The sequence below is a fragment of the Cryptomeria japonica genome, chromosome 10 (assembly GCF_030272615.1).
Source record: "Cryptomeria japonica chromosome 10, Sugi_1.0, whole genome shotgun sequence".
Lineage (NCBI taxonomy): Eukaryota > Viridiplantae > Streptophyta > Pinopsida > Cupressales > Cupressaceae > Cryptomeria > Cryptomeria japonica.
The window spans coordinates 590,269,714-590,292,851 of NC_081414.1; the positions used below are offsets into that span (position 1 = coordinate 590,269,714).

General features: G+C 37.1%; 1 protein-coding gene across 4 annotated transcripts in view; it reads left to right on the plus strand.

The window, feature by feature from the left end:
- Positions 1–2,262: 2,262 nt before the first annotated feature.
- The window catches only part of LOC131077829 (E3 ubiquitin-protein ligase At1g63170), a 62,006-nt gene continuing 41,130 nt past the window's right edge, over positions 2,263–23,138 (plus strand). The window contains exons 1-4 of one of the 4 annotated variants that reach the window (XM_058015400.2): positions 2,263–2,508; positions 3,630–3,798; positions 3,876–3,924; positions 4,089–4,709. In XM_058015400.2, coding sequence (XP_057871383.1) covers positions 3,699–3,798; positions 3,876–3,924; positions 4,089–4,709 — 770 coding nt within the window. In that variant the 5' untranslated portion in view covers positions 2,263–2,508; positions 3,630–3,698. Of the gene's footprint in view, positions 2,509–2,572; positions 2,927–3,629; positions 3,799–3,875; positions 4,710–23,138 lie in introns of those variants that run through there. The other 3 variants (XM_058015401.2, XM_058015404.2, XM_058015403.2) reach the window with 3 other exon arrangements.

Below are 23,138 nucleotides of genomic sequence, written 5' to 3' on the forward strand. Positions count from 1 at the left end.
CTTGGAAAGTCTTTCATTGTTCCCCTCATACTTTCCATGAATTTATCAATGCCGCCCTCCGAGCAGATGAACCACACTGCTGACTTAGCTCTAAACTCATCAACTTTATCAGGTTCCAGTCTGAGCTTGTCCCCCCCCATTTTCAATTCCTCTAGCTTAATAGAGTAAATGTGAGACCTTCTAGCAAAAACTCAGAGCCGAGGCAGGGCTAAAACAAAGTGCCAAACTTGAGATAAGAGCACGTAATAATCGGGGTGATTATTATCTCTTATGTCTGAGTAGATATCAAGATTAGGAAATCTACTAGGAACATGCGAACCTTCAATCGAGCTAGTGTGATTTGACCTTTCCCTTCTATCACCTTTATCGCCACCAATTGGCTCCATCCAGGTAATAATTAGGGAATGATTATTCCTGATATCTATACTGACATCATAAATATATCCCTTGTGAGGGTGGTGACAAGGCCTATCATGGCTATGTGGCAACTTGGGATCATAATGGGCGGGATTCCCATCCCGACTTAAAATTTGAAAGTTGGTTCTCTTCATCTGAAAACGGATAAATAGATTCCTCCTTGGACATAGGTTTTTTCCCTCTCCAAGATCACCTTGGTGGTTACCGACAACAGAATGGGGTCCCTCCAACATCGTAAGCCGTTCTGCAGCCTTCCCACCATCGCCATGGAGTCGGCAGCCTCATTCCCTTCTCTAAAGACATGTCAGATGGTGAAGCCATCCGGATTGGCCAGGAGGATCCTGACATCCCTCAAAATGGACTCCACTCTCCAACCAGCTATAGATCTCCCCTTCATCGTTTCCACAATAATCTGTGAGTCTCCTTCAATTTCCAGTTGTTTAATTCCTATGAAATTGGCAATTTTCAGACCCCATAGGAGGGCCATTCCCTCCGCTTGAGTGACAGTATTGTTCTTTAGATTGCCTGCATAGGCTTCCACAGTGCTCCCCAAGTGGTCGCGGATGATTCTACCCCTCGCTTGGCAGGCATTTTGGGCGAAACCATCAAAGTTCAGTTTATACCAGTGTAATTTTGGGGTTGACCATTTGGTCAATCTCCTTTTGTTTTTGACACTGTTGTCGAAGATTTCAAACTCTTGGGGGAGCTTCCAACTTTCAACAATTCTTTTCTCTATCCAATTAGGAGGATTGGGGGGGGGGGTTTCCACTTTGTCACCGCTATGTTTTCTGAGATCATCTTAAAGCAATTGTGAGAGACACTATCAGGAGGGCTTTCAGTACCTTCATGTTCTTCTTTGTTTCTTTATCAATTAATACCATTTCAAACAAATGTTTATTTTGTGTTCTTCTCTTTATTGGTCAAGGGTAGGAGGCGTTCTAGGAATATAGAGCACAAGATCACTACGCCTATGGAGGAGGCAAAACCCCATGATGCCTAACAAACAAATAGAGGGGCCAACTGAGTTGGGTCATGTTCCTACATACCATGCCCATACATAGTAGAATTATTATCTAAAAAAAACAACAAAAAAACTATACACATATAATGATCCCAATTGGAGTACGCACGCAGATCACATTTTGACATCCACAATGCTCTTTTCTAAAATTGGATGTCTTATATCTTGATGTAATTTGACATAATTAACTATACACATATAATGATCTCAAAAGGAATACATACATGGATCACACTTTGACATCCACAATACCCTTTTATAAACTTGAATGCCTTGTATCTTGATGTAATTCAATACTCACACCAAGCTTTTCACAAATATTGAAAATTTATTAATCAAATCAAATTTGTTTTACTTAATTAAACCTTAAATTATTTTAAATTTAAATTTAATACTTGTCATGCTTTGAACATCTAATGTCCTTTCTTCACATTTCTATATATTTAGGTTGACAATTTTTTAAGATATGTATAACCAATATCTTTGTTCTTATTTCATTTCAACATTTATATAATTCATATTTGAAAAGAATAATAATTTCAATTTGAAATATCTATTGACATATATTTCTCTAAAAATAAATATTCTAATATATAATTAAAATAAAAGCATTAATACATATCTTAGAACATGAAAAAGGCTAAAAAGTTTTTTCAAATACGAAATGACACGGAACCTACCATTTTTATTAATCCCAGAAAATTCCTCATTTAATTATTATTTTTTACCTCCGCTAAATTTTTCTGGCCCAAAAAAGGTTCGTATTTTAAGTTCGTGTCAAGAAGTGAAACACAGAGAGAATGTAAAATAAATAGGGAGCTCGTTCAAATATATTCCGCGACCGACAGCTGTACGGCCGTAAAATAATCGGCTTCTATAGCCAGTTTGCTTTGTGTCGTTTTCATTCTTTCGTCCTTTCGTCTCTTTTGGCGACCAAGAGGATCGACAATCCATGGATTAAAATGCAAAGGACAAAACAATGGCGGTCGTGGAAGCCTTCCAAACCCTCTTAAATCTGCTCCACAATTGAAAAAATGGGCGAATCTGCAGCCAATTGTAATAATTTTCAGGTACTCTGTAAAAACACCTCAAATTATTCTGATTTTTTTGCAGCAAAAATTGTAAGACTTTTTAAGAAAAAAAACCGTTGAACTCTGTTGATGATTTCCAAGTATGTGAGGCAGTAATAATATTTTAGTAACTGAGAAAATACTTGCGTTAAATTGTCGATTTTTGAGTTTGAATCTGTCCAGCATTTGACGTCTTCTGCGTGGAAAATCGATGCATGTTGCGGTCTTTTGTGTTTAAGAGAAGCAGATACGTTGGCCTGCTGTTTCAGTCGGTATTGTGCGGTTTCCATGTGGCGAAGAACCGTAGATGTTTGAGCCTTTAATGCGTTATTTGACGGGACAGTGCTAGCTTTATCTGTATTTTGAGCTATTTCCGAATAGGTTTGAAGTTGTAGACGTTTGATCGGGCGTTTTTCAGGTTTTGTGTTGTCCATTGGTAATATCTGGTCTGTTTATCTGGCAAATTAAGCAAGTATAGTACTCTGCACATTGAAAATCATCGGAAATGTTTATTAATTCTCCATTTATCAAAGTCAACGTAGCGTTATGAAGTGTACGGTTAATTAGGTTAATATGAGCTCTTTTTAATCTCATCGATGCCAGATACGTGTAAACATTTAAATGTTCAGGCATATTCTCTGAAATTCCAGGAGCTTACAGAAGCGATCGGTTGTACGGAAAATATAGGGTAGAGAGGCCTAAATCAAGGGTTTTAGTAGCAGGGGATGTTTATACTATTTTGTGTGCGTGGTTTTGAAGGCTTTGCTGGTTTATACTTTGAGGTTTATACTATTTTGTTTGCAATTTACGTTATTTTTTGAGGTTAAATTCTTTTTACGAATAGGCCGTCTTTGTTTTTGCATTTGTAGTGGTGTTGTTCAAGAAGAGTAATTTTCAAATTAGGGTTCTGTTTTAAGTGCTTTACCTGTCTTTTTTCTTATAAACTGGATCGCTTCCAGTGACAAGTGAGAATTTTGATGTTTTTTGGCTACTTGATTCTTTATAAATAAACATATGAAAGTGAATAGGTTTTAGTTTTTGGCAATTCAGGCAACAGTTTTGAGGAAAATGACTAAATTTCAAAAGGCATATTAATTAATTTTTTACTGATATTCACACAGATTAGGGCTTGCTGTCAATGGGATATTTGATTCAGTCAGAAGAGTGCGTGTCATTTGCCATTGTCTACAATGCTTGGTGGCTCTCTTTTTCTGGGAAAAGGAAGCGTGGGAATGCATAAAAAGTACAATTCAAAATCCAGGCCGGTGTGTGAGCTATATGTAGAAAATGGTAAATTCATGTTTCTGTGAGTATGTTGAGTGGTGAAGTTTATACACTTTTCTGAAAGTTGACGTCAACCTGTACAGTTTATCCTCTATATCCAGACTTGGGCTTTGGCAGAAGTAAAAATCACAGGTACTCAGAAAAGAAACATAAATAGAAATAATCTTACAAACATAGAAGCTTTGAGAAGTGGAATTGCTTCCGCTTTTCCTGGCTTCTGTGTGTTTTTAAACGCAGTGGACAATTTCCATGGCTGCTGGCTCCACAGTTTTGGGTTCTGACAGTCATAGTGACAGGTGTCCTTTGCTCATGGAACACACATCGGAGCGATCGGATCAAGAGCACATTGTTTTGAATGTTAGCACTGGTAATGCCACCGTTTCGGTGTCTCGTCAAGGGGATGTGGCAACTGTTGCAGAACAGGAAACACCATCCACAAGCACGCAGGCCCCATCTTGGCCAGTTCCTTCATCTTCATCTGTGAGGAATGCCTCTTTTCCTAGAGCTGGTGATTTGCGAAATTATGGTCGTCGACAAAGAGCAAGCCCATTGAATTCGGGTCTTTGGATATCCTTTGAGCTTACCATAACAGTTAGTCAGATAATAGCTTCTATTATTGTTTTGTCGCTGTCAAGGAATGAGAATCCCCAAGCCCCATTATCTGTTTGGGTTGTAGGTTATGCTTCAGGATGTCTTGCCACACTTCCTCTTTTATATTGGCGCTATAGGCATCGGTATATACGCATGCCAGATCAAGACCCGTCACCCTCATCCATTGCTTCCCGTTCTAGTCCTCCTCTTTCACAAAATGCCTCTTATACAGCAGTATCACTGCCTCAAGCTTCAGGGGAGGAAGAGGTCCATGGCAGATCTCAGTCATTAAGAAGCAATCGAGACACAACTTCAACGAATCCAAGGTATTGAAAGCATTTCTTAGCATTGTTTTGTCTTGACCTCTATTATTCAATTATTGGAGTGCATTTTGCAACTTAGAAAAATAAATAATTTTTTCTCATTGGATTGAAATTGACAATTGATTTATAAAAAGTTGCATTCTTGCAGCGTTTGGAATCTTTATTTTTTAGACCTGGACTAGTTATTCTTAAGGTTACATGCATCAAATATGCCAAGGAGGATGAAGATATAAAATTATCTTGTATTTTTGGCTTGCTATCTTGCTTGTATTTATTGGGTTGAATTATGTTAAGCTTGTAAGCAAAATTGTTATAACTTGTACATGACTTCAATTGGATTGGTATTAGAAGGTTCTTTTTGTTTCCTAACAATTAGTCACCATTCTGTATCTAATAGCAGATTACTCATGATTTGGGAATGCTTTGGAATTTACTATGGATATTCAAGAGTTTGAAATTATTGTGAATCGAGTCAATATGTTACTAGCCTTGAGGTTTCTCAGGGGTTTGATGGCTTCTGCCTTTACAAATTTAATCTTCTCCTGTGACTTTCAGATTTGTCAGATGTCTGAATGAATGATTGGTTTAGGCAACTAAGGGATGGAAATTCCGTTGAGAAATAATGACAAATATATATATGTTTTGTACCCTATGCTTAACATATTTAGTTTGAGTATCAAAAGAGATTTATTCCAAGATTATGAATGTGCATAACTCAAATAGTTATATTAATATATAAGAAGATAATTAAAACTACATGATTTCTCATCATATTGGAAGGGCCATGCTTTCCCCCACATATGCAATGACATCTACTAAGTAATATCTTGATATTTTTGATAAACTTGTTGTACTTTTTTGCCATTCATATTAGACAAATATGAAAGAGTGTGCTTCTGCAATGTTGAAAATGAGCAACCATTTCTTATGTTAGGAGTTTTGAAGCTGTATTTGAATTGTTGCATGTTAGTTCTCTGGACCAAGCTGTTTATATCTTTATATCATCGACATTTTGAGTCTTCCATTCGGCTCATCAGGAGGGAAGAAACATTTACGTATTTCTAATGGTGTTGACTTCTATTGTAAGCCAATTCCATACCTATTATGTCTTTTGCTCATGAAAAGTCTAATGCCTTTTCTTTTTCCATGTGTGACTGGAGAACCACGTGCCCTTAAGTCTAGCTCCAAGCAGGAGCTTTTCTTTTATTAACTTTTGTCCAACTTATCGTTTCCTCTTCCTCTTCTTCTTCAAATTCTGAATAAGCAGTTGAAGCTGAAGGAGGTTGAATTCTTGTGTCTATTAAAGATTCCGGAAGGTTTTCACTGATACACCCTTCCTCTGCCTGTGATAATTCTTCATTCCAGGCCTCATTCTTGTATCTGAAGTGGGGAGATGTGGGCATCTGTGGTCTCACAAATATTGGAGATTTACTTTTTGTTTCTATAACATTACTAACATTTTTAACACTCTTAGAGCCTTCTGTTTTCTTGCTACCCAGATATATATTTTTTCTTTTTTTTTAATAAGGCCTCCTCCTGTGTTGTTTGTAACTAGGTAAATATGGGTTTGGATTGCCTTAAGGCAACATGCAAACCCATTTAGGACTGGGCCCTATCCTAAAGGGGTAACGTGCCCCCAAGATTAAGCCCAGCCCTATACTTCCACGCCTCCCTAAATACTCTACGCCACAATAATAAATTGGCGCCAAAAGAAGGAGGCCGACTTGGATATCAATAAAGGCCAAGGACTCATATAAATAAAGTCATCTTGCAAACACAATTCACTCATCTTTCATGTATTCAGCGAATTAGCTCTGCAAGTAAAAGGTGTGAATTTACACAAGGATTGTGCGAACTTGTCTATGATTGTGCGAATTTGTCCAAGAGGACATAGACCGTTTTGGTGCAGACTTGAAGAGCTTAGAAGTGCAGATCTGTCATACAAAAGGGATCAGATCTGAAAGGGAAGCTAAGTATTGTAATTGTGCTATTAAGGGAGAATATATAATCTGACCTGTGGGTCTTTAATGCTGGGTTTTTCCTCCTTGGAGGTTTTCCGAGGGTATTTGTATTTGTCTCTTGTTTACTTCCTTCATTTCTGAGTTTACTGAATTATGGTTTACTAAAATGTTACAAATCTGATAACAAACTAGGTCATAATTAAAACATATAAATCTGATTACTGATCTAGGGCACAAAAATTACATGGTATCAGAGCTAAGGTGTCACTAACTTCAGATTTTAGTAAATCATTTGTTGCATATAGCTGCTGTTTGTTTTCAGATTAAAATGTCAGGTTTGAGGGCTGAAGATAGACTTGATGGAGCCCTTGATTTTGCTGCTTGGAAAGTCCGTATTCTATTGATCCTTGAAGAGAATGATCTGCTGAAATTTGTAGAAGAAGAAAGGCTGTCCCCTCCAGAAGATGAAGAAGAGCTGAAGCAGTTCAAGAAAGACTCCCTCAAGGCTAGGAAGATCATAATTGAATCCGTCAAGAATCATCTTGTCACTGTCATATCAAAATTTGCGTCTGTCAGGGAAATGATCAAACACTTGGAAGGGATGTATGAAGTCAACAACCTCAGCAGGGCTCTTGCTCTAAGACAATAGCTTCTTCACATGAAAATGAAAGAAGAAGACTCAATCATAGACTACTTCATGAAGATCAATGAACTAAAGGACAAGCTAAGTACTCTCGATTGCCAAATCTCGGATAAAGATCTTGTTATGATTGCATTAAATGGTCTACTTGATGAATGGGAACCATTCATTCATAGCATTGGTGGAAGAGCCGATCGTCCCAACTTTGAGCGTCTTCAATCTGATTGCATCGAAGAGGAATCTCGAATTGAGGTAAGAGGAAAACTCAAGAACTCTCACAAAGATAATCATGTTCTCTTAGCTAAATCTAGGAAAGGTGGACATTGGAAGAAAGAAAAGAGAAGCAAAGATTTTAGATTCTCCTCCTATGATCCAAGGAAGAAGTCAAGAGATTCCTCTCTCATTCGTTGCTTCAGATGTGATAAGTATGGTCACTATTCCAGAGATTGTCGAAATGATCCGAAGGAAAGGAAAGTTAATTTAAATGAAGTTGCCGAACAAAGTGAGGATTATCTTCTTATCTCTGCTCTATCCAGCAATGTTCCTACGGACAGTAATACATGGATACTTGACAGTGGTGCCTCTAGACACATCTCAGGTTTTCGTGAGCATCTTTCAGATCTGATTGAAAAGGACACCAACCTTCATGTGGTAATCGGTGATGATGCTCGATACTCGGTAAAAGGTTTTGGGACTACCTCTTTAAAACTAGATTTTGGTATTTCCTTACAACTCTGTGATATTCTCTTTGTACCTGGTATTAAAAGAAATCTTATTTCCATTTCTGCCTTAGAAGATAAGGGTTTGCAAATAGCATTTTCTGAAGGGAAAGTACTCGCTTGGTCTAAGAAATCTAATTTCAAAACTGCTCGTGTTATTGGAAATAGATGTGATAGTTTATATAAGCTTGCAGCTAATCCAATTCAAGCTCTCATCCATGAGGCCCTTGAATCATGCAAGCTATGGCATAGAAGACTTAGAGATCTACACTTTCAAGCTCTTCCCACTCTTGGTAAAATGGTTAAAGGTATGCCTAAACTTAGTTTATCTCATGATGATGCTTGTAAAGGTTGTGCAATGGGTAAGAATGTAAAGAATCCTTTTCATAAAAGCGATAATAGGGCTAAAGAAAAGTTAGAACTTATTCATTCAGATTTATGTGGTCCTATGTCTGTAGCATCTCCTAGCGGTTTCTTGTATTTGTTATCTTCATAGATGATTTCTCTAGGAAAACATGGATCTACTTTCTTAAATCTAAAGAGTCTGAAGAAGTCCTAAACAGATTTAAAGAATTCAAAGCCTTAGTTGAAAACACTACAAGAAATCGAATTAAATGTTTAAGGTCTGACAATGGAGGTGAATACACCTTAGGTAGTTTCTATGACTTTTGTGTTAAGGCAGGAATTAAGAGGTAGTTCTGTGTTCCCTACAATCCTCAGCAAAATGGAGTTGTTGAAAGAAAGAACAGGACCGTTGTTGAAGCTGCAAGAGCCATGATTCATGATCAAGACCTGCAACCTTTTCTATGGGCGGAAGCATCCAAAACAACAGTTTACATTCAGAATAGATGTCCTCATCGTGCTCTAAAGAATGTAACTCCTGAAGAAGCCTTTACAGGAATCGAACCCGACATCAACCACCTAAGGATATTCAGGAGCCCAGTGTATGTTCATGTGCCTAAAGAAAAACAAACGAAGTTGGATCCCTCTGGAAAGAAAGGCATCCTAGTGGGATACAATGAATCTTCCAAAGCCTTCAGGATCTACATCTCAGGTCAAAGGTATGTTGAGGTAAGTAGAGATGTAACTTTTGAAGAAGATATTGCTTTCAAAAGATCTAAAGGTTCATTATCTCACAATAATGATATGGTGGTTGAAAATCAAGATTCAATAGTTGATGCTAACCCTGAGATACAGGAGGAGTCCACTGACCTTCCGAATCAGGAAGTTCAGATTGACCCATCAGAACCCATGGTCTCTACCGATATACCTCAGGATATTGTGGTTTGCAAGAAGAGACCACTTTGGGTTAGAAACACGATTCAAGATGCTGAAGGATTTGCTGCTCCCAGAGGAACCTTTAGAGATAGCAGGAGACTCCAAAACCACGCCAACTACATTTCTGTGATGTGTAATATCATTGAGTCTGAACCCCACATGTCGAAGAAGCTATGTCCCATCATGCTTGGAAATTAGGCATGGATGAAGGGTATGGGTCTATCATTAAGAATGATGTCTGGGACATTGTACCCAAACCCAAAGGTAAGTCTATTGTTTCCTCTAAATGGTTGTTTAAAATTAAGCATAATGTTGATGGTAGTATTGAAAAATACAAAGCTAGGTTTGTAGCTCGTGGTTTTTCTCAAAAGGAAGGAATAGATTATGAAGAAACTTTTGCTCCTGTTGCTAGATATACTTCTATTAGATCTATAATAGCTATTGCTGCAGCCAAAGGTTGGGAACTGCATCAAATGGACGTTAAGACAACCTTCCTCAATGGTGTTATTCAGGAGGAAGTCTATATTGAGCAACCAGAAGGTTATGTAATCCATAAAAGAGATTCTCATGTTTGCAGGTTGAAGAAAGCCTTATATGGGCTCAAACAGGCTCCTTGGGCTTGGTATGAAAGAATTGATAAGTACTTACTAAGCTTAGGATTTCGTAAGAATGATGCTGATGCTAACATTTACTTAAAGGTTTATAATGATGATATGCTTATTTTGGTTTTGTATGTGGATGATTTATTTCTCACTGGTGAAAATAAATTAATCATAAGATGTAAGAAAGAATTAGCCTCAGAATTTGAAATGAAGGATTTAGGACTAATGCATTACTTCCTAGGGTTAGAAGTATGGCAAAAATCCAATGAAATTTTTCTAAGTCAAGGAAAATATACTATTGATATTCTGAAAAGATTTAGAATGATGGATTGTAAGCCCATGCATACTCCTATGGAATCTAACTTAAAGAAGATAAGTGTTTCTGCAGTTAACTTTGATTTTGCAGATCCATCTAAGTCCAGGTAGCTGATTGGATCATTAATGTATCTAGTCAATACAAGGCCAGATATCTGTTATGCTGTGAATGCCCTCAGTCAGTTCATGAGCTTGCCTAAACTTGTTCACCCGGTGGCTGCCAAGCACATCATAAGATACATGCGTGGCACCATTGGTTATGGGCTGAAGTATTCGCTTAACACTTCAATCTTCTTGGAAGGCTATTCAGATTTAGATTGGGCAGGAAGTGTCAAGGACAGGAAAAGTACTTCGGGTATCTGCTTCAACTTGGGTTCTGCAGTGATCTCTTGGGCATGTAGAAAGCAATCTTCCGTAGCATTGAGCACTGCAGAAGCTGAGTACATTGCAGCATCTGTTGCATCCAGAGAAGCAGTGTGGCTTCGCAAACTCCTCGTTGGAATATTTGGTCAAATTAGTGGTCCTACCACCATTCATTGTGATAATCAAAGCTGCATAAAGATGTCAGTAAATCTTGTATTCCATGACCGGTCCAAACATGTGGAAACGCACTATCACTTCATTTGGGATATGGTGCAAAGAGGCGCCATTCAACTAAAGTACATTAGCACGGATGAACAGGTTGCGGACATCCTTACCAAACCCTTATCCAGAGTGAAGTTCGAATACTTCAAAGACAGACTTGGTATTGTGGAAAACGGAACCCTGATTGAGAGGGAGCTCCAATCTCAGTGACTCTATCTGCAACACTTTGATCATTCTTTGCTTGTGTGCAAGAATGAATTGTGTCCAATCTATGCTTGTGTGCTAGATGGAAAATTGTAATTATGTAAAGACCCACTTGTGTATTACACTTTCTATGCTTGTGTGCTAGAACCATCCTATGCTTGTGTGCTAGGTGGAAGATGTAATTCTATGCTTGTGTGCTAGATCTATTCTATGCTTGTGTGCTAGATGGAACTCTAAAGGTTCAGATTATGTATTCTCTTCTTCCCTAGTTAAGAGGGAGTGTTGTTTGTAACTAGGTAAATATGGGTTCGGATTGCCTTAAGGCAACATCCGAACGAACCCATTTAGGACTGGGCCCTATCCTAAAGGGGTAACGTGCCCCCAAGATTAAGCCCAACCCTATACTTCCACGCCTCCCTAAATACTCCACGCCACAATAATATATTGGCGCCAAAAGAAGGAGGCCGACTTGGATATCAATAAAGGCCAAGGACTCATATAAATAAAGTCATCTTGCAAACACAATTCACTCATCTTTCATGTATTCAGCGAATTAGCTCTGCAAGTAAAAGGTGCGAATTTACGCAAGGATTGTGCGAACTTGTCTATGAATGTGCGAATTTGCCCAAGAGGACATAGACCGTTTTGGTGCAGACTTGAAGAGCTTAGAAGTGCAGATCTGTCATACAAAAGGGATCAGATTTGAAAGGGAAGCTAAGTATTGTAATCGTGCTATTAAGGGAGAATATATAATCTGACCTGTGGGTCTTTAATGCTGGGTTTTTCCTCCTTGGAGGTTTTCCCAGGGTATTTGTATTTGTCTCTTGTTTACTTCCTTAATTTCTGAGTTTACTGAATTATGGTTTACTAAAATGTTACAAATCTGATTAACAAACTAGGTCATAATTAAAACATATAAATCTGATTACTGATCTAGGGCACAAAAATTACATCCTGCATGCCTAGCATAAGAGAAGATTTGATAATGTCTGCAAATTAGAATGCAAATGATTAGTCTTTTCTGTTTGATCCTCTTGAGACAATTACTTTTTAAATTCATCAACCATCCAACTACATTGAGAGCCATCCGACAAGGAGTCCTCTAGACTAACAGGGGTATCTGAAGCAGAGTGTTTCATTTATAGTGTGAAAATCTTGCACCATGCTACTATTTCGTCTTTTTTGAGTTTTTGGTTTTTTCCATTATGCATTCAGATGCAATATACCCTAGTTGAAAGCACTTTCAGCAGCTTAATGAAATATTTTAATAATCTAACACCTGTTTGCATATCTTGTCTTCAACTCTGAGCCATATTTCATCAGGTAAGCCTTTTGAAATATTCATTTCCACCTGTATTCTTGCTGAAGTTGCATGAATCAATCCATCCGTTTTAGGATCAATTGCCAACAATCTACTTAACATGTTGTTCCTTATACTTTGGAAGCATGCATCCATCCAGAACTATAGGGGGAGATATGGAATCAAAACCCTTATCTGTGTAAATGTAAAAGTTTCAGACATTGGATTAATGTCAGGGAACCGTGCTTGACCAACAAAACATTTTAATCCAAAAACAATGGTCCATTCTCCAAAATGAAGGACCTATCCTCTATTGTTTGACACAATGGCACAAAAATCTTTGTGTGCAAGGATATACTTCTATCCTTCCTTTAATCTTCTTTGACCAGCATTTTGGAAATCCATGAATATGTTATGCCATAAGGTATTGCACTTACAGACTAATCCTTTAGTAGAGAACTTATCTTCCTGACAAAGCATTCCTTTCCCAGCATTAGGACGGGAGCTCACCTGCACATACTACATAAACTAATGTTAAGGTGACACATCTGGGGAGCCATAACCATAACATTCTCTTTGTTTGCATCAATGAGAATCTCCAAAACCTCCAGCAGCTGTTTTACATTTGAGTTTCCTGTCGCATTCGACACATTCTTGTCAGATATCTTTTAAATATTACTCACAAGGCCTTGTTTTTAAGGTGTGACAAGGTGCCACAGGTGCTTGATTTTCAAACAACGGGGGGCCTAATTCTGACTTGTCTTGCATACATTGTTTTCCATGGATTTGTGCTCCTTTTATGACCAATTCTCCCAACTCAGATTCGTTTTTCCCCCATTTCCATCTGTACTTGCCACACTAAGGTTTGCAGAAGACAGTGGGAGCTGCCATTCAAAAAATTCTTCAAGAAGAGGTACAATGTGATAGTTTACAGATTCTATAGCGAGGGCATAGTTTACATATTTTGTAGTGATTGTACTTGTTAAAATTAATAACTCATTCAAATCAAAAGGTCCCTTATTACATCATTTAGATAAATATGTATATTAATGTATGTAAACATAATATATCAGGTTTAAATACTTTTCTTCCCTGAGTTTTGGGCATGGGGGGATGAGTACTGAAACAATTTAACAATATATAAAAGTATTTTTACATTTTCAAAATTTAAGTAACAAGAATTATCAATACCTGATGTTGGACCAAACACCTACACATCATATGCATAAAATACCAATTAATGACAATTATCATCTTTATTTACTAAATTGATTTGATCCCAACACAAATGACAGATTATATATAAAAAATTAAACAAACAAGGAGCGAGACTGGAAAAAACAAGATGGCTAAAATTGCAGCTAAATTAAAGCTATAAAGCTAGATCTCCATTCATTGCTTTCTTTTTGAGGCAAAAATAGGCAAAATATTTTGAGCCCTTGGCCACAGTGGTCTATTTTTTGCTGTTTTTTTAAAGTACTAGTTTTCAGGGATGACTGGACATCTTCTTGGTGTTCCCTAACGGGAGGACATCCCCTAGAATGTCCTCGAAATGGAAGGGATGTCTTTGTTTTCTGCTTTTTTGGGGGATGGGTTTAAGATGTTCTGTCCTTGTTCCCAAGCTTTGAAACATACTCCTGTTTCCAACGACGAGCTAAAACCCCAGGGGCATGTCTTTGGTATGCACTGGTTAAATATGTTGTAGCTATTCTTAATAAATAAGTAGCACTTATTTAGGTGTCTAATTAAGGTAGTAAGGGCTTAAATAGTTCCAAGAGGCAAAATGCACTTAACTAGTCATATTTTAATTTTATCCAAACTATAGAGATCACAGTTAATGTTGTTTCAATATCTCAACTATGGTACTATTTGACAACTTCAAAGTGGTCTGAAGGACAAGCATCAATTGCAAGGTGCATCAATACAATTTTATCTTGTCAGGAATGAAGTAACTCGTTGCACAAGAAAATTATTGCTGTAATGTGAATTTTAATGCTTGATTTCTGCAAATTATAACTTCAAAGTCCCCTCAACTGCAGTAATAAAGGTGAGATGGCTAAATTTGAAACCTTGCCTATTAAACTTGTTGAGTGCTCATTGAGTCTAGCCATGTCTGCCAAGGCTCAAAAAAGACAGCAATAAACAGGAAAAAACAAAATTTAAGTAAAAACTGTTAAAAGCAGTTCATTGTCCATTATAGGGTTTTGAAAATTGTCGAGTTTGGGGTGACATTTTTATCTGAATGGATCAGCCAATCATAATTTTTAACCCTAAGTTGCCCACAAAACAAATTTGAACATCACAAGAATTTTGTTATACAGTGAAGGAACAACACCACATGGCTAGAACTGATACAATAGATATGAGCTCATCCATGACACATCGTAATTATTGAAAAGGCCTGGCAGATATGGGAAACACTCAAGTTTTTTTTAAGATTCACCTTCTAGCCAGAATTATCAAAAAAGCCAATTAATTGTGCTGAGATTGTGAAGAACATGACAGCAGTAACAAATGTTTATGGAAAAGGATTTACTTTCTCTGATCACTGGAGTAGAACCCACAGCTTGCTATTAAAGGTCCACTAGTGTAATGTACCTGTTATCACAAAAGTTCGCACCCTTGGTGAGCTATCAACTCAGCAACCTTGTGAAACATGGAAACAACCCCGAAGTGTGGGACCTTGCGCAAGGGGTTGAATCTCCGGGGAAGACCGACTTCCTTCTCAATCCAGGTGCAGGTGTTGAACCAACTCAACACTTCAAAACTCACTCCTAAGCCTATCCTAACAACTTGTAGAGGTAAAGGGAAGAGAGAATTGCTTGAAATAAAAGGAGGGTATGCACCAAGAAGAGATTGTTCCTCTCCCTACCCGAAATGACTCAAAGAATCAACTAAAAAACCCAGGAGATGCACAAACTTCAATTGTATGAGTGACCCCAATGCATGTATGAAGGTTAGAATTTGCTGAATGCCAAGAGGGGAGAAGGTTTCCCACAAGTCGCACTCAGAAATAAGTTAACACAACATAAATGAGAGAAGAGCAACAAAACATACACCTATGAAGAAGGTAAGAAAACATACACAACATACATAAGTTGAAAGAAGGTAGGAATGGTGATTTCAATTAATTATAAGGCCAATGGCCAACTTACAGTTGCAAAGTACAAAATAATACAAGAGAAGTGAGAGAGCACAAAATAGCTCAAGCCAGCAGGGAGAGAACCCTTTACAATGAGGCTTAACAACCTTTATATAGAAAAATGGTTACAAGAGTGATCATGACCCCTGTCTATCAGTCTGGGAGTGCAGGGAAGTTCATGCACTTGACTTCTGTACATGCAAGCGACCTAACCATACCCACAAAAGGCAACCCTGAGAAGGGTGGATTGACTGACCTTCCAAAGTCAGGGTATACAGACATGACATAAGTCATTACAACAAGCATGGCCCCGTACCTCTCTTGATGGAAATCTTGCCAAAAACATTAAATGCACCCCTATGGCTTCACAAAAGAAGGCGCACAAGTCACAAAAGTCGTCAGAGCATTTAAAGCTTTGAGTGTCGATCACGCCATCCAAAAGTGTTGCAAGCCAGAAGGAGTTTGGAAAACTTCGGGGACCTGGGTCACCAAAGTTGGGGAAACTTTGGAGACCTGAAGTTGGGAAGACTTGGGAACCTGGGAACTTCGGGGTTGAGGAAGAGAAGACTTAGCAACTTCGGAGACCTGGGTCACCGAAGTTGGGGGAACTTTGGAGACCCGTGTCACCGAAGTTGGGGGAACTTCGGAGACTTGGGTCACCGAAGTTGGGAAGACTAGCAACTTGGGAACTTCGGGGTTCCGGAGTTCTGGGGCAAGAGAACAGGAGACCAAGGAAGGGAACTTTGTAACCTCATGGTTCCGGAGTTCCGGGAAAGAGAGAGGAAGAGAAGGAAAGGAACTTCAGAACCTTGGGGTTCCGGAGTTCCGGGGAAGAGAGAGGAAGAGAAGGCAAGGAACTTCGGACAAGACACTTCATACTTCATGATTCCATCGTCTTCTCTTGATCAATTGAGGCAGCGCTGGTCCATAGAACATATCTCTGATTGGTTCTTACTGATGGACCAAGGGTGTCATAAAAGGGGACATTACATCTAGTTCATACATCCATGCTGGTTATCCATTGTTTGACATTGGAAAACAACCTCCAATCCAATGGTGAAGTTTATGTTGCTCATACACCTAAACTGCCCATCCAAAGTTGATGTAATGTCCTGGTCCCCTACTTGGTATAGGTTTGTTAGCAATGATTTTTTCTATTTTAATACATTTATAAATTGAATTAAAAAATGATTAATGAGGAGACAAATGCTATCTAATGTATTTAATTAAAGTTCCTTTTAATGAATATACGAAACAACTTATGATCTTAACTCTATCATACGAATTATAACTGTTATTTCTAATTATTAACAGTAGTGTATAAATTAAAAGTAAAGATTGTGACTTACCTTGTATTGGAAGAATGTAGCCTTGGGAGAACAACTTGAACCCAAGAAAGCAAACACCTACATACATATTCCATTATTATAATTAGATCTAATCTATTCAAGTAGATAGAGTTGGGTAGTTGGAACATGAGAGGGTTGCACGGGTCTGTTGTCTACCAAGCCCAAGGAATGGTTGCTTCTAACCTCCTTGCTAGACTTGGTGGCTCATGTGGCTTGCCCTTCAAGTCCATTACACATACAAGTCTTACCTTGTGGGTTTGGCATAGAGGGTGCAATCTGACTCCTTGACTCCAAGGGTCCTTATAACCACTTGTGAGCCCCTCGTTGCCATTGGATTACACCTCTATCCATCCCTCACAAGATGCACAAATAAAACTTATTCATTACTTATGAAATGAAAGTGCATTAGTAAACCAGTCACTATATCATCAGCAGTTACAGTCTGATATGATTCTTATTACATACTTGTTTCCTTATGGCTAATTCATTTTCTGGTGGATTAAGAGAGATACCATTCAATAGAATTTACATTATCTTCATTCAGGTATGCACAGTAAAGTAACAACATCTTGCTCAGTAAATATTTATTTCTAACATCTGAACATACCTTAGTTTTAATGCAATAATGGCCGAGTTGGTAGAGGTTATACTGTTTGCTGAACATCACTCTCTAACTGGGTCTCTCCTGCAGTAATAATCTTTCCCTCTTCAGATAGTAATGTTCTGATATGTCTGAGTGTCCGTGTCTCTTCTATTTTCCATGGTTCCCTTCTTTTAGCTTCAGCGATTCCCACTACTGTTCTTTTCTCTTTTACCCGTCCTGTGAGAAGTATCGGGTCTCATATTTAAAATGGCGAGAAGGCTACGCTGCCTTTGGGGAGAGACATGACTTTATTGAAAGTCACGTCCTCTTATCGTTGCTTGTTTTCACATGATCGTGACTCTTTTGGTGTTGGTTAGTTGCTTAGGAAACTTGATTAATATTCATTTAGTAAATATCACTTGATTTATATTCATTTATTAATTATCACTTGGTTAATATTCATTTATTAATTATCATAGGAATCTCATATAAATACTTATTATTTAAATTAGTGTATAATATAATCAACTACTGATTATTAAACAATAAATATAATCAAGATAATTCTTTATAAATAAATTGTGAGGAGATATAACAACAAATAGGGATCATTGGTCATTATGACCAAACATTTCATACATAAATATGAATGTACACAAGATGAATTATGGATGGAACATGACAGTTGATTGCTCAAAAAATTCTATAGCATGTAATCAAGGGGACCTACAGTCATTAAAACTCAGGATTTGGCAAAATGTGAAATAATTAAAAAAATATAAATTTATAAATTAAACTTAAATAATGTTCAAAATGCCATTAAAAAGGATTAAAGTGTGAATTTAGATTGCATGGAAACAAGTACAATTCACATCATAATTGTCCGTCATCATAAAAGATTACAAATCCATAAAATATTTTACAATTTTCTCCTTTAACTAAAGCTTCTCCTGTGCTGCTTGCTCAAATTGGATGGTAAAGATTCTTCCTTGGGAATAAATTCATCGTCAAACATATTATCTTGTAAAATTTCTCTTGAAGCTTTCATTTCCATCTACGTTTTCTGTTTTTGTTGCTCTTTCTGCTGCCTCTCTCAAATTTAGCTGTCTCAATGTAGTGTCCCCTTTTGGAAGGACACTAAATCTTGCCCAATTTACTTGAAGAATTATTGCAGGGTATGCATTTTCAGTCTGCTGTGGTTATTTGGACAGATTCAATTCGATGTTGCTTCCCTCTTTAAATGCACAAGTCTGCTGTTTATATCAATCTGATCTGCTGCCTATACTCAGATATATATGTGTCTGTATGAGAATCCTTTCTATTCCATCAGGTTGTTTCTCTGATTATTGGTTTAATGTTTCTTCTTCTTTTCCTTTGGTGCCTGCTTTATTATTGTTTGCAGATTTGTATTTGTGTTCTGATTTTTTTGATAAATGTTCATATCATTCTTCCTGATTTTCTTATAGTTCTGATTTAGGTCTGCTCCTAAACCTGGTTTTAATGCTTCAGATATTTTGTTTCATTCCATGGATCTTTCATTCTCAAATGAAAATTTCTTCACTGTATATCCTCCAATTTGAGGGAGAGTCACACCTCTTCTTAATGGTCATAACATTTCACAAGTACCATCCTTCAAAAGGGTCACAACCTTTCATCGTTGCTGCCCCTTTGAAAGAGTCACTTCCTTATCTTCTTCCCATTAATGCTTTTTTAATGACTTTGCTCCCTTCTTTCTTTCTTTTTTCCTTCTTTTTTCCCTAATGAAGTTCTCCTCTCTCCCTTTTATATCTCATGTTTGAGGGGCTCACAACTTTTCATTTCATGCCTTTTGACCATTCATTAAACTTAACTAAATTTTAATTATATTAATTTTAATTTTTATCCGTTTGTATTTTAATTTATTATTATTATTTATTAATAAATTCTATTTCAACAAGGGGACATTACAGTCCGCCCTTCCCAAAATTGCTTGTCCTTGAGCAATGTAGGTTTTTAAGAACTGAATAAATCAACCATTTGAGATTGGTATTTCTTCTTTAATTTGGTTGACCCAAGGCTTGCACCATACTATGGATATCTCTGTGTTAAAGCATTGGTGATCTTAACATATATTAAGATGACACGCAATGTAGGTTTTTAAGAACTGAATAAATCAACCATTGGAGATTGGTATTTTTTCTTTAATTTGGTTGACCCAAGGCTTGCACCATACTATGGATATCTCTTTGTGTTAAAGCATTGGTGATCTTAACATATATTAAGATGACACACATCGATGACCTCAAATGCAACTTATATCTTTCTAGTTATTCATATCTCTAGAACATATTAAGTATGAACCAAACACAAAGCATACACAAAAACATGAAGTATACACATGAATATACACAAACACAGAGCATACGCATGAATATATGCAGTCATGGAGTATACAAACAAAACATATGTTGTTAGATCCCTTTAGTAGGTCTAACCCTATCTTTCTATTTGAGCCAGAAAGTGGGCCTAACCCCAATCCTTCTGCTCTTAATCCATTTTGAGTAAAAAAGTGCGCCTAACCCCAATTCTTCTGCTCCTAATCGATTTCAAGTCAAAAAGTGGGCCTAACCCTAATCCTTGCTCCTAATCCGTTTCTAGCAAGAAAGTGGGCCTAACCCCAATCTTTCTGCTCCTATTCCAATTTGAGTCAGAAAGTGGGCCTAACCCAATCCTTCTGGCTCCTATTCCAATTTGAGCCAGAAAGTGGGCCTAACACCAATCCTTCTACTCCTAATCCATTCCGAGTGAAAAAGTGGGCCTAATCCTTTTGCTCCTATTCCATTCCGAGTCAGAAAGTGGGCCTGACCCCAATCCTTCTGCTCCTAATCCATTTGGAGTTAAAAAGTGGGCCTAACCCCAATCTTTCTGCTCTTGTATGCTCATTGATGTGTCATAAATTATCTTCAATACGCTTCAAACATTTTCTTAATATGTCTCATTGATCTTGGGCATGTAAGGGTGCCATAATTACTAGATTGGCTTCTCCACAAAGCTCCATTTGTTTATTGTCCCTTGTCCTGCTTAGATGCTTTTAAGATCTTTCTCATCATGCCTTGTTTTCTTACTTGGATTTTTTTTGTTTCACTGTCGAACATTGCCTCTATATCACGTAATTGGGTTTCTTCCTCTCTTTTGGTAGCCCTTAAAGCTTGTTGACTTAATTGCATTAACTAATTTCCCTCAGGTGGACAGGAACATGCTCTAATACCACTTGTAATGTCTCCTCTTGGGAGGACACTAAATCTTGCCCAATATACTTGTAGAATTGTTGCATGTTATGTGTTTTCAGACTGCTGTGGTAATTTGGACAGATTCAATTCGATGTTGTTTCCCTCTTTAAATGCACAAGTCTGCTGTTTATATCAATCTGATCTGCTGCCTATACTCAGATATATATGTGTGTGTATGCGAATCCTTTCTATTCCATCAGGTCTGATTCTTTGATTATTGAATTAATGTTTCCTCTTTTTTTTCCTGCTTTATTATTGTTTGCAGATTTGTATTTGTGTTCTGATCTCTTTGATAAATGTTAATATCATTCTTCCATATTTTCTTATAGTTCTGATTTAGGTCTGCTCCTAAATCTGCTTTTAATGCTTCAAATATTTTGTTCTATTCATGGATCCTTTATTCTCAAATGAAAACTTCTTCACTTTATTTCCTCCAATGTGAGGGAGAGTCACACCTCTTCTTAATGGTCATAACCTTTCACAAGTACCACCCTTCAAAAGGGTCACAACCTTTCATCATTGCTGCCTCTTTGAAAGAGTCACTTCCTTATCCTCTTCCCATTAATGCTTCCTTAATAACTTTGCTCCTTTCTTTCTTCCTTTTTTCTTTTTTTGTTTTTTGTTTTTCCCAAATGAAGTTCTCCTCTCCCTTTTATATCTTATGTTTGAGAGGGTCGCAACTTTTCATTTCATGCCTTTTGACCATTCATTAAACTTAACTAAATTTTAATTATATTAATTTTTATTTTTATTCTTTTATATTTTAATTTATTTTTTATTTTTTTAATAAATTATATTTCAACAAGGGGACATTACACTCAACAATAAACATGGGTCTACATCCTTGACAATTCAATCAGAATATGGATCAATCTCAATCAAGTCAATCATATCATAAGCTTCCTTCCTCTCCACCTTTTTTGTGCGAAGATGAAGATCATATTACACAAAAATGATGTCATTGGGATGCTTTTGGGTTAAATGATTGCATTTCTTCATGCAAATGGCCTCAAATATGCTTCTATTGTGCTCACACCCAAAAGCGCTGTAAGTCTAGGACAAAATGTGAATGGTTAGGCAATGAAGATTTGGTGCTTTTGCACCATAATATTCCCTCACAAATCTTCAAAGGGAGACACTTAAAATTTTGTAAGTAAACTAGGGTTGTGCTTACTATAGTTGATGAGACTATGATTGAACTTTTAAAAGACTATATTTTTTCCCTAGCTGTTGGGTCATTCTCTTTCAAATGCATAGAGATGAAAAACAGTATTACCTCATCACCCTTGTAATTCTACAACTCACAAAGAATTGCATTTCATAAGTGTTCTGTCTGTGGTCATCCTCTTAATGCATTGTAGTCAAGTCATCTATAACATCATCACTCGATTCAATTGATTAGGAGTAAAAAATTGTTTCTACATGATAGTCTGCACCATCTATGTTTTGGTGGTGGTGTTCCACATACAATCAATTGTGCATGAAATGGTTTCTTGTTTTTAATTTTTTTCCCTATGGTAATGTTGGATGGTTTCCTTGCTCTCATCGATGGCTTCAAACAGATTATCCATTCAGTTCAACCCCCCAAATCCATCAAGCATAGAATCTTGGGTAAAGGTTTAGTCACTCGAAACAAAATGGTGAATATTTAATACTAAAATTAATACAAAATTTGATCTATAACAATAAATAAAAACTCTAATTAAAATTATTAAGTTTAAACACTTACAAGCTAATGGAGTGATTACTTTGTAAGTTTGTAGTCAATAATTTCTAAATTACCTTTAGGATTTCATTTTTTCCCTTGGCCTACACATCATTAAAAAGGGTTTTCATGACCATTTTCCTCTTTTCAAATATGGAGATTACAACCACAAATGGCTTACAAACATTTTCTTAAGAGACATGGTGAATTCGTTTGACGTTCAAATGCATCAGCCCCTTTCCTTTGGTAGCTCTCTCATCAAGTTATGCACCCAAGGGTGCTTGTATGTGTGTATTTGTCATATGTGTATTTTTGACATTATCTTTTCTGTTAAGTGCCATAGTTTTTATCCATCCAATCTTCTAAATGTTGTCAGGTAGAAGATCAATTTAGTGGATGATTTCAGGGCTCCCCAAAATGGCAGCGTGCCTCTGCTTAAAAAGTCTCCTTGTTGCTATGTATCCTACTGCAATGTCGGTCACAGCATGGATGATATTTTTGACACCCACTAACATGCCCACCTCCTTCAACTTATTTCACAAAGTCTGTTAATATTTTTCACTTTGTGGGATGCATCAACAGACTTCAAAGAAATACCAACTAGCCAACAAAAGCATTAAAAAATTTGATCAATATATGGTTCTTGAGATCCTCTACCCATTAGACAGAATTGTGCAGTCATTTTTGCTTTAAATTCTTAATTGATTTTCTACTATGGCCTTATTATTTTTCACAGATACCTCCAATGAGGCACACTTTAGTCTTGTGGGGTGGGCACCT